The following is a 12519-nucleotide window of genomic DNA, read 5'->3' on the forward strand; positions in this document are numbered from 1 at the left end:
TGGTTGTCTCATTGACTCCAATATACCCGGGTCATGTGGCTGTAACACAAGCCCAGAAGGCAAGCCCAATTACACTGCAGCCCTTCTTGGATTGGCAGTCAGCAATATTGCTTATCTTCGATCATTGCTTCTGTCTTTCTGCCCTGACATTGGGTGGGCATACCACTCACCGTCAGTTATAGGTGTACTATGGTTGGCTCGCTCTGGCCCTAAATGCGTTTCCAAAATGTGGCTAAAAAAAGCATATTTACTATTACCTTGATAAATATGTAGCATTTATTACATAACAAATTGAGCAATTTATGTCATCCAAGGGTTTTTTTTGCTCTAGGTCGACAATACACAAAATCTAATGTGTCCTTCCTTCTCCAGTTTCGGCCAAGTGGGGTAATGCTGTACTTATGCTGGTTTGAATGTACGAGTATAATGTTCTGTGCAGCTTCTATGTGTTTTAGCCACATAACACGAAATAACAACCAGACACGTTATGGGTGTTTTTACATTTTATGTAATAACCCCATTTTCAGATATACACCTATCACCTCTCCCGCTCTCCACGCAGATACCTGTAGTATACTGGGAATTTAGATATTTTCTCCTACTTATATGTTAATGAAAAGCACAAACCACCGACTTTTCTTTTTTTTTTTTCTGGGAGGATTTAATTGAAATTTTATTTTGACAAATAACCATTTAATGGTGTAAAACAGGCCATTGTGTGCGTGTGCCTGGGAGTGTGCGATAAGAGTAACAGTGGAGGAGAAGCAATGACACTTATTTTCTAAAGAATGGCTGGCGAAATAAGAGAGAGATGCTGTGTATGTGTCACAGAGAGAGGGGAGAAAGATTTTAGAGAAATAGTAAATAACAACAATAATAATAATAATATTAAAAATAATAAACATTTGTGAAAAACTGAGTTAACCCCCTCAGAGTAGCACAGTAAGCCCTACCATTTTCCACACACACTGCTCCATCGTATATTCCATGTCTGCCTTATCTGTTAACACTCTGGGTTTGCCTTCTTGTCTGCGGTTGAAAATAGCAAGCTCAGACACAACAAACGGAAGCTTCTTCACACAGTCTGCGTCCTTAATGTAAGGTTTGCTGCAGTGCAAAAACATGCAGTTGGTGTGGCGGCGTGCATGTGTGTGCGTGTGGAGGTAAAACCGAGTTGAGACCTCCATATTGTTTTATCGGTTACTAGCAGCAGCATTGCATGCGTGCACCACGGCAGAGCTGTTAATTCTAATCCTCATGGCGCTTCCAGAGTAAAAGGCTCAGCTCTACTGTAGGAAACACACATAAGCATGTGAGTGAGGGGGTGACACAATGCCATGTTTAGGAGGTGTTCATTTTTCTTTTTTTTTTTCTCTCGATTTAAATGCATTACATATGCAATGATGTAAGCAGCACTTGATTAAGAAAAGAATGCCAAAATACTCTTAGAGCTTAAAAAGAATATGCATTTGTTGTATGGTTTTCTTGTTTGCACCACAGAACGCAGGACGTGAATAAGGTTTTTTTTATTTTTGTTTTGTTTAGTTTCAGTTGGCTTGTGAATGTGTGGCAGGAAGCCAGCACCATCCCTTCACTCTGTTCAGGAGGGCTGGATGAGTCACTCTGCTCTCAAAATCATCCCGCTATTCCTTCCTTTTGTATATGACAGTGGGTCACAAGAGCTCTACGGAGGCATTCTCTTGTGTCTGTCCTCATATATCTATATATAACCACAAATGCATGACGAAGATAATGAAAATATTCCTGGCAAAGAAGACAACGTCCTACTAAGTATTCCAACCACTTGATTTACTTCACTAATAAATGTAGCACAAATGTAACAACTAAAGATAATAAATGGGTTTTTTTTGCAATAGAAACTGCCTTAAAAATACCTAATGGGTAGATGGAGTCCATCTGAGAGTAATTCAATCTCAGTAAATCTAGCTGTTCTGTAAAGGCCTTAGAGTTTTGCTTGAAAACATTAGTGAACAAACAGCATGAAGACCAAGGAAATCATCAAACATGAAGGTATAAAATTGTAGAGAAGTTCAAAGCTGGATTATATCATAATACAATATCCTAAACTTTCTAGTAGGTTCTCTGGTCAGATATATTTGGCCTACATACAACACAAATTGTGTGGCAGAAAGCTGACAACCTCAACAAACTGGGTCCGCTACGAAAACTGATGGCGGCAGCGTCCTTTTGTGAGGAGGTTGTCCTTTGGCATCGAGACAGAATGTGGCTAGAGTTGACTAACAGATGGATAGGTTTACCATCCAGCAGGGCAACCCTAAACACAGACGTAGAGCTTTGTAGAAATAGTTAAGAACAAAGCATATTTGTGTTTAAATGCCCCAGACCTAAATTTAGCTAAGAATATTTGGCAAGACCTAAAATAGATGTTCACAAACGCTTCAGTTTTAGATGTGCAAAGCTGGTAATAACTTACTAGCTGGTTACATCGTGTAACTGGAGCAGTTTTACAAACCAAAGAAAGCTTTTTGATTTGTAAGAAGAAAAATAAAATAAAATCACGGATTTTCTTATGATGTACCGCTTTGTGTTGGTATATCCTGTAAAATGCTCTGGATGCTGTAACATGACAATGAGAGAAAGTTCAAAGAGTAAGAATGCTTTTGCAACGCACTGTATATGAGAGCCATTGTCCGCACATGTATGTGGTCTTCTCCTGCTTCGGCAGCTCGTTGCTCAAAATGGAGCAAGAAGCCGTAGAGACCCCCCAGAGTCTGAGGACATGTGCGGAGGGTACGGAGAGTGCAAGCTCAATTTGATAATTGGGTGAGAGATTGTCACCAGAATGAAATTATGCTAGTTAATTCCTCCTCAATTAATTACCTCAAGACCAGGCCGCAGTACATTCATTATGCCAGAAAGAGTATTGACCCCGCTGAAGGGGAAAAGCAGCCATATCATACCCATAATGCCTGTTTGAAGTGTCATTGCAATGCTTGTTAGGGTATGGCCTGCAGGCAAAGAAAAAAAAAAAATAGAGGCTAAAATGGAAGTGACGTCATAACCCCAGTCTGTCTGAATATAGCCCTGAAAACCGTGCAGCCTTGCGCGTATATTGTTTTGTTCCACGCACGACATTGTGGAAAGTGAGACAAAAGGAGGTGACAGGTCATTACAAAACTCGATCAGGGCTCTGTATCTTTCTCCTCTCTTCCTCTCGTCTCCGTTTTTCCACCGCACCCGTCTTGCGGCTCTCAAGGCGTGGTGGTGGGGGTTCCAGATTATTCCCTTAGTTGCCCTTGCCAGGTAGTAAATACTTCAAGAAGCTCAGGAGGCAGGGAATAGATCAACTGCTGCCACACTCAACAGCATCCTGCCAGCTGGCCCATAAGACGCATTGCTGAAGTAAAAAAAAGAAAAAAAAAAGGGTGTGGGGGGTGATTGCGGCATGGGAGGATGTTTGTTGAAGAATAGCAAATGTGGGTCAAGTAGGTTCATCAGCAGAGTATGATTTGCATGAAAGATAAATGCAGTTTGGAGATACAGAAAATTTGCTGTTTCATGTCTATAACATCTAAATGCCCTTCTACTCAACATTTGAACTGGGAGTAACAAAAGTTAAAATGTTACTTTTGTTCAAAACTGCTGCTGAAAGGTTTCCAACTGCTGATGTTAATGCTATCAATAAATGCTTTTCCAAGCCAGGCGATCTGTTTTCAAAGGCCATTGCTCCTCAGCGCTCTCCTTTTTGTTCCATATCCCCACCCACCAAGCCACACTATCACCGCTGGATCTCTTCCATCCTTTCCTAATTGTCTGGCAAGCATCTCAGCTAGAGAAAGACAAATATCGCTTTTTCCTGTGGATATTGTTCTGTCTGAACCCGCCGTGACCGCGTTAATAATTTAGCACCTATTCTGTTTCTTGCTGCTCTTTTCTCCCAGGAACACTTCCTCCCTCGCCTTTATTTTCTCTTCTTAGCATGTTTTTTTCTTCTCTATCCTCTTCTTCCCTTTAAATTTCACCAAAACCACCTGCAGTAATATTTAGAAATGCAGAGCATTAGCCTGTTTGTTGGTTCTCTGATGCGCTGGACCTTTTAGCTCTGAGGCATTGCCACAGGGGTCCTTCGAAAGTGAGGAGGAACACATTCTTTCACACTCAAATTAATTGGCTAGTTTTAACTAATTGTTATTTCTGCAAAGCTGTTATGATTAGGAGTTGGCTTACCTGCACGAAAAATATCTCGGCACCATAAGTTTGGGTAAAAGCGAATAAAAATGTACTGTGACAAAAGAAAAGGGCCACAGGCAAGCATTGACAGTGTTAAGTGCTTCCTCCTGGCTCTGATTGGCTGTTTTTGACCAGGGGTGGTGCTTTTTTTTTTTTTATAGTAGCTCATGGTTGTGACACCATACTGTCACAACATGGTGACAGCTTTAATAAGTATTAGGTTCTGTGAAGTTACTGTCAGAAATAATTCTCTAAAATCCAATAAAAAAGATGTCATTTTTTGTTAGTTTATCAAATAGTGATAAACTAAATTTAGCTAGCAGTTAGCCTTTACAGGTGTTAAAGGCCAACTGTTAGCAAAATTAAACCTCTCAGTTCAGTTAAAACAACTCAAACTGAAATGGATGAATCCATTAGATACAATTATGTATTACTGAACATGAAATGTCCATAAAGAGACTGCTTTATGGTTTGTTGCCACTTTGTCAGTCAAACATCGATTTGTAGCATTTATCGTGTACGGCAGAAATTCTTCATTGAATTTGTGGTATTTTATTTGGAATTTTATTTTCCTCACAAAACTCGAGTTATTTAAAAAAGTTGGAACACAAACTTTCAATCCAAATTTTTCCTGCCTCATTTAGAGTTACTGCCTGGATGGAAGCGTATCTGTTCTCAGTGTCTAGCAAATTGACTACTCTCACAAAGAATACTCTCATGTGTCTTCTTCCAGGTCGAAAAAACTATTTCTATTTTCACCTCGATGGAGAATGTGCTCCATTATGGTTTCAAATTGAAATCATGCGGATGGGTGTAAATGGAATTTGAAGGTTAAAGTGTTTTCTTTAGCCTTCTTAATATAGCTAATATGATAGAAGCTTATTAGATTGAGTTGGAGGAGAGGTGAGCGGCGCCTCGTATCTGGCTGCACACAGGAACTCTCTGTTTGAGAGATAATTTGAAGCTTTAAACAAGCTAAATCAAGGTCTCCAGACCTATGATGTGAGTGTGCACGTCTCCAAGCACGTGCTGTCAAGTCTTTTCTTAAAAACACAGAGCATTCTCTTTTATTAGTTATCATAATTGCCACCCTCACAACATTTTCTTCTCCTGTGTTTCTTGTGTTTGTTCGTGTCCCCATTTCTTCTCTCGTCTCCTCTACTTTTCGCTGTTCTCTTTGGCAATGTGTTTGGCCTATGACGGCCCAGAGGCAGCCATGCTGTCTTCTTCACTCAGTCTGCTGTTTCTGCCCTGACCCTGCTCTACTCAGAACACACACACTCCGTCCTCTATCTCTTGTCTCTTTTATCCTCTCCCTTGTTTTTCACATCATTCCTGTCTTCAACCCTTCTTTTCTTTTTGCTCTGACCCCTATCTGCTGTCCAGTCAAGAGCAATGTCTATCAAAGAAACTCGATGCAGACAAATACATAAAGACGCAAGCTGGCAAGTCATCTCTCTGTTCTCTCTTTGCTCTCGTTTTTCGCTCTCTTTTTTTCTTTTAAATTCCCAATCGCTCCATCTTTCTGTAATGAACATTCCCTTGGTTTTTGTGTGGAACTGCTGGCAGGAAAATGAGAGCAGTCATGGATCAAAAATCAGCGTTTTAGAAACTAGACTGCCAGTGACAGAGCTCAAACGCAGACTGATGAACTTTGCTGACATGTGGCAGTGAAAAAACATACGCAGCTTACTTCTGTGACACAAAAGGACACAATCAACTGTTACTGCTTGTTCGAACAATTACAAGAACTTTCTTGATGTGCCATATAATTTTTAAGTGAGGGGATAGTACAACAGAATCTTTCCATACAGTAAAGTCTTAGTGCCCAGTGTTTGTTTTGTGTTTTTATTTAGCAGTCATCATTTCTCTTTCTCTATGCTAATGTAAGTGACTTTAAAGTAGTTGTTCTTTCAGCAATGACAATAATATTCCTGTGGCTCCAACACAATCACTCTTTTTTTTGAAACCCCAGTCTTCCTAAAAGCAAGACTGGGGCACTGGGAATTTAACATGGGACAGAGTGGCTTCCTGATTGTTTTGTTTGTCATTATTGCTAGGCTTTTTAAGCATGGCAGAGTGACCCGCTTATATTGTACTGAGTCGCGGTTGGTATTGTGGGCTTGCAAAGACCTTTATGAACACCTAACAAAAGCCAGATACTGGGCTGTGAGTGCTCTGGTGGCTTTTCTTTCAAGACATTTTCCACTGTCCTGATTTCGGAATTGGGTGCTCCAAGGGCCCGAGGATACGTATGGAAACTAACTTACTCATATCCTCCTTTAAAGAAATCTGGTAGCTTCATTTTGTTGATCGCAACAGTGATAAGAATCTAGAGAGTAATAATTCTGGATTTGTGAATTGAGGTCCTTCTAAAAGACTATTAGGAATTTAATAATGATCTGCAGTAGATAAATCTCCTGGCTTCTTGAGATTATCTGGTCCTAACGGATAGCGAACGGAAAATTAAACAGGTTTCATTTTCATATTTAGAATAAATAAATTCATTAATGTACTTTGCAGCCATTGAGGTCTTTTTCTCTTGCACACATCAAACAAGTTTTTCTCTGACAGTTTTTCACCTGAAAACAAAAATGGAGAAAGAAAATATATATCACATTTACTCATATCAAATATTTTGATCAGGATAAATGGCGATAAGTATTTAAAAATGATTTTTAGTTGTTTCCATCATATTGTGAGCCCGGTATTTGAAACGCGGTTTTAATTTTAAATATAAAAAATAGAATGAAATAAATCTGCTCATCCTTTAGTATTTTTTCTGCATATTCAGTATTTTAGAATAAAAATCTAATAATCACATTTTCATAACTGTCACCATTCAAGGAACCTCCTGAACTAACTAAACAGTATTTACAATATATAAGGAGAGTTATCTGATGCATGTATGATATCACTTATAACCTTCAAAGCTAGTGGCTGGGAAGTTTGATTACATCAACATTACTTCAGCCCTTAAATCAAAGACTGTGTTCACTCTAAGCACAGTCTTTGATTGTGCTTAGAATGAGCACATTCTAAGCACAGTCAGAGCAGAGTCTGAGTGTTCATAATATTAAACCAATCTCAGATGGACTAAACAATAACATAAAGAGACAAAGTAAAGAAAAAAGAAAAAATTTGATTTGGAATAGCTGCCCAGTTCATTTACCCGGTGGGGAATGTCCTTGATTTTAGCAGTACTGCTGAGTCAGTGGAGCATGGCTTGGAAATCACTTTTCTATCAGAGTGCACAACACGCAGAGCGCTAGTTACCTTACTTCTCCATATAACTGTGGAAGCAAGCGGAGATGGGGTGCTAAAGGTTGCTTGCCTAAGCGTGCTCCCTTCTTTGTCTGAATACGATTAGAGGTGTGCAGCAAAATCATAGGAGCGTTTCAGGAGCAGGGCACAGATGCCCCCCAAGAGAGATGCTGTGCATTGTGGGTAGCCTGATGGCTCAATCTTTGGAGTAAAAACAAAAAAAAACAAACAAGAGAGGCAGTCCGTACCTGCTATCCGCTTGTCTTGTCAAGCTGAAGCAGAGAGAAAAAGGAGGGAGAGACATGCTGTGATCCAAAGCCACACTTGTCATTCTCATCACATCAGCTGCCATGTTAATTGTGATTGCAGTCACATCTTTTTTTTTTGTTTGTTTCATTTTCCTCCCTTTTCATGTATTTGTATATTTGAGGTTTTGGGTTAGCTAATCAGCCAAAAATTAAGAGTCACAGTAATTAGTGGTCGTTGTATTCCAGTAGAAGGCAAAGATTTCTATTAGCACAAAGAAGGAATGGCACTCTTAACGCAACATTCACAGTCTGTTTATAAAATATGAATTCAGTTCTAAATCTGTAGGACCCTAGCTGAATTTCTTTTTGTTTTTCCTTTTTCCTGTCTCCTCCTACTGTCCTTGTCTCGGCTGCATTGTGTCCTCAAGTCATGTGTCTGTTCTGCAAAACCTTTTTTTCTTTTTTGTGGTGTGATCGACATATTTTTCCTGCACACTTAATACTGCAGAAATAAAGAATTTAAAAGTGATTTCTGTTCTACTTTTTGTTTCTTTTGCAGGAGATAAAGAGCATTAAAAGTAAGCTATGGTCCAAACTCTGTTGTTTTTTTTGTTTTTGTTTTGTTTCGTTTTCTGAGCAAAGGCATGCCTGGCTTGATTTGCAATCACCCTCGCTTTTGCTTGATTTTGGTTTCCCATAGGTTGCTTCATGAAACGGCATCTAACACAGCACTACCTGTAACAATGACTCCTCCGGCTCTGTCTCATTTGAAACCATTAAGGCTTTGGCAAGGACTCCCTTGTTTATTCCTTCCTTTTTTAAACGTACGATCTTATGTTCGGTCAACTTATCAGTTTGAAATATCTACTAGATGTTCTACTGTCTGACAGTGAGGCTAGCGTGTTGTCCCAGCAGTGGCATTGTAAGCGCATAATTTGCTTCCCGCAATAATGCAGAAGATGTTGCTAATCTGAGACTAGCGCTCAGATAGGTAATTGGTTAAGGCCACTTAATAGTGGATTTAAGAGGATATTTGAGCGCTTGAGCCCCGCAAAGCTATTAAGCTACTTAGATGAGCGTGTGATTGTCGTCTGTCAATCAGCTAAGATACCAGCAAAAAAAAAAAAAAAAGGAGGGTGTCGGTGGTGTTTCCATTTTGCACAGACAGAGCAACCCCGGCACATCTTAAATCTTACATGAGAAACACAAACTGACCTCTTCCCCCTCTTTTCACCACTGCGGCTCCAACCCCTTCCCTTCTCAGCACAAAATGTGTTTTGAAGCATGACATTATTTCAACTCTTATTCACGCCACTTTTTTCTGTTGTTTATTTTTAGTTTGAGGCTGTCGTCGTAGCCAGTAGTGTCTTCTTTTCGTTGTGGGTCTTTTTGTTGTTCTTGCTGTCATGAGGTATGCGTTCTGCATGAAAATAAATGCAGCTTTGTTAGTGAGAGCTGTGTTGTACTCACTGGTACACAAAGAGCTCCGAACATGGGTCCCTAACCATTGTGGCCTGTTTTTTTTTTATTGCTTTTTTATCTTCTTCATTAACATTTAGATGTGGTAATGACCTCATTAAGGGACGAAAACATACAGACTAATGTATTTTTAATAGCTATGTCTTGAAACATGCCACAACAGTAGCGCTAGCTGTAAGCTTATGAGAAATTTTCTCACTTTGTTGAAATAAATTACGGCTATTGACACTTTTTTTTTCCCCGCTCTCTTTTGCTTCCTCCAGACTCCCGGCCCTTGCCTGACGTAGCCATGACTGGCAAGTGCACCCGGGAGTGCAACGAGTACGGCCACTCGGACTCCTGCTGGATGCCTGTGCGCACGTCGCCCGAGCGACGGCCGTCCAAGTCAACCACCAACCCCCAACAACAACCGAAGCTTTCCACTTTCATGACCGGTAATGGCAGCAGCGGGAGCAGTAGCAGCAGCGGCAGCGTGGAGCAGCCAGGTAGCCAAGAGACCCTCGCCATGGCTGCCATGGCCAATGGAGACCCCACCACCACGCACATGATGGGAGACCGCAACCGCAACGTGCTCAACAAGAAGATGGCCTCCTCCTCTTCTTCTTACGAAGCCTTTGGCTCGCCTTCCTACGGCTCGCCAGGAGGTGGCAAGGAGACGCTGGGCCACCCTACCGAGGAGATTCCCCTCGCGCCAACCGGAGAGTACAAGCCCACGTCGTGTGGTACACTGACGCGACGGGAGGTGTACCTGTAAGCTTGGAGTTTTACCATAAAACCGGCGGCATTCAAAACCCATTGCGAACGATACTCACTTACCCATAATTGTTGCAGTTACAGACGTTTTTCTTCCAGCCACCCAAACGCCAACTAAAACTTCCCCAGAGATGTTACAGCTACTCTTTAACGAAACATCTAAGCGGACATGTAAACACAACAGTTTTACAAAGTGCTACTTCTGGCCATGACCTGGCAGAGAAGAGGAGGAGGAACTAATGGCAAGTTTTGCTGTTTGGAGACAGTCTGCTGCCTGATAGTCAATCTGTAAAGTTAAACAACTCATTTTAGATATACAGCACACGCATGACTACTCCAGTGTTCCCTACAGAAGTAACTGTTGTTTTTAAAGATAACACTGTAAAAATACGCCCATTTCTTTCATTTCCCTTGTCTGTTCTTTTCTGGAATCAGAACTGCAGACTGTTTTGACTTTGGAATCTGCCTTGATTTGGCCTTTTTTTACAGTCCAGAATAGTCTGGCCAAGATGCCATTTTGTCTAAACAAAGCGACTGGACTCTTTCACCATCAGCCATCTTTTGAGTTTGTACTGAACTTCCAAGCCAAGACATGGCTGAATTTGAATATTAGAAGGGACTGAAAAGACTAAGCTTTAAAAACTGACCTCTTCAGGATATGGAAACCTGGTTTAGAAGCCAATAGACTTTCCTGGCTTGGACTGCAATTCCACTTAAGAGACAAATGATGAACTTTTGATGACCAACTGCGTGAGAACCTTGCGCAAGTGTCACTCCTTGTAAATAAGCATCGAAAGCTAGCAACAGAGCTTGTGGCTCTGGTGCCCGACCTTTGCCCTGCTACCTTTAGTAAGTCTCTGTTATTTTGTCTTTTGATTGGCAAGACTGAGACAAAAACCCACCTTGAGAAATGCAAGATACTTTACGTCTACAATCACATTCCCTGGAGAAGCATGGCTTATTATCTGATCACCTTAGTAAGAAGAGCATACGAATTGGTGTTTAACTGTGTTTCCTGGTGGCAACTTGGGTTAAGCACAGTGTTCTGGCAAGACATTAAAATTCTTCAGGTGGAGTTAAAATCTGTCTATATTGGGAGACTGAAAAGCATACCCATGGCTGAGTTGTTATTGAAAAAGTTGCAATGAAAGACATGTCTTACTTTCATTTGTGTGCGTGAATGTAGGCGTGTGTATGTGTGTGTGTTAGGACTGAGCAATAAATACCATGACATAAGTGTGACCAATACCTTATTTTTCACTCTTCTCTCAAAAAGCCTTCAAGATGACATTGATGCCCATATACTGGAATCCTTTAAGCACTTATAGCTGTTGCTTTTTTTTTTAACCATGAATGTAAGAATCAGCTCAGTTAGGGAACAATCAAACAAAAAAAGCAACAGTTTAGGATACATGTGGACAAATGTTTCTGTCGAAGTCAAACCAAAGCTTCGCGAATAGGATGAAGCATTACCCATAGATGAAAAGCTTTCTCCGAGAACTTTGCTTTAAGTATGCATTACTTGTTTTGTGAAGGAATGAGCGATATGAATGTCATGTCTCAACTAAACCACCCATATAATCATTACACCAACTCTTTCTACACACAAATGTTATTGTTTAGATTTTGTGCCTCCTTGTGTACATTGTTTTTTTATTTTCTTTTTTGTTTTTGCAGCTGCAGAGGCACAAATCTTACTGTAATTAAAAAGAGATGCAATTAAACTTTTTTTTTGTTTGTTTTGTATTTTAGCAAAAACCCCCTTTTCGCTCAACCGGAGGTGCTTTTTCAGTTTTTCTAAACACCCACTCCGGCAACCTATAGTCTGTAAGTACTACTCGTTGTTTGAAAGAAAGTGCTCCTAATACTTATCAACTGTATACCTGAATATTTACTTTTTACTGCACGTTTAATGGCAACTTACTTCACTTACAGAGAAGGACAGATGATGAAAAAATAAAAATAAAAACTGTAAAAGAAAATGTACAAAAACAAACAAAAAGTTTCTCTTGTAAACGGAAGCCCATCTTGTTGCTTGCATTTTACCCATGTAATGCGACTTTGTAGACTAATCAAGACTGAACTGTTGATTTTGTTTTTTTCCACCCATTACCAAATTTTATCATTGCCTCATGTCACATATACTTTAAATGATTTGTTTTCTTTTGTATTGGCTGTATACCATTAGGATAGACAATTCCTCATGTATTTTTATTGTTTTAGTCACTTCCAATGTCACACAGTTGCAGATAAAATTGTGGAAATGATGATGACGATGTACTGTGTTTCACTTTTTTCTTTTCCTCCTTTATTTGGTGCCACTTTGTATATTTAGAGTGCTTCTGAAAAAAGGGGACAAAAAACAAAACAAAACAAAAAAAACTGAGTGAATGCAAATATGCAATTGTGCCTTTTTATACCAATTGGTATGATTAAATGTTGGTCTGAAATGGTGCAGAAATGATCACACTGACTAGTAGATGGGGTTGGCATTTAAGCACTGGAAGTCATCTGCATATTAGATGAAATCCCATGATGTCAAAGATTTTTTTTTCTTTTTTGT

The 12519-nt window shown here is 40.0% G+C and overlaps 1 protein-coding gene across 6 annotated transcripts in view; it reads left to right on the top strand.

The window, feature by feature from the left end:
• The window catches only part of pcdh7b (protocadherin 7b), a 138904-nt gene extending 126678 nt beyond the window's left edge, over positions 1 to 12226 (top strand). For 2 of the 6 annotated variants that reach the window (XM_028038451.1, XM_028038452.1), the window contains exons 3-4: positions 8284 to 8302; positions 9467 to 9594. In XM_028038451.1, coding sequence (XP_027894252.1) covers positions 8284 to 8300 — 17 coding nt within the window. In that variant the 3' untranslated portion in view covers positions 8301 to 8302; positions 9467 to 9594. Of the gene's footprint in view, positions 1 to 8283; positions 8303 to 9466 lie in introns of all 6 variants that reach the window. The other 4 variants (XM_028038448.1, XM_028038449.1, XM_028038450.1 and 1 more) reach the window with 3 other exon arrangements.
• The last annotated feature ends 293 nt before the right edge of the window (positions 12227 to 12519 follow it).

This window comes from Xiphophorus couchianus, chromosome 14, assembly GCF_001444195.1.
Source record: "Xiphophorus couchianus chromosome 14, X_couchianus-1.0, whole genome shotgun sequence".
Taxonomy (NCBI): domain Eukaryota; kingdom Metazoa; phylum Chordata; class Actinopteri; order Cyprinodontiformes; family Poeciliidae; genus Xiphophorus; species Xiphophorus couchianus.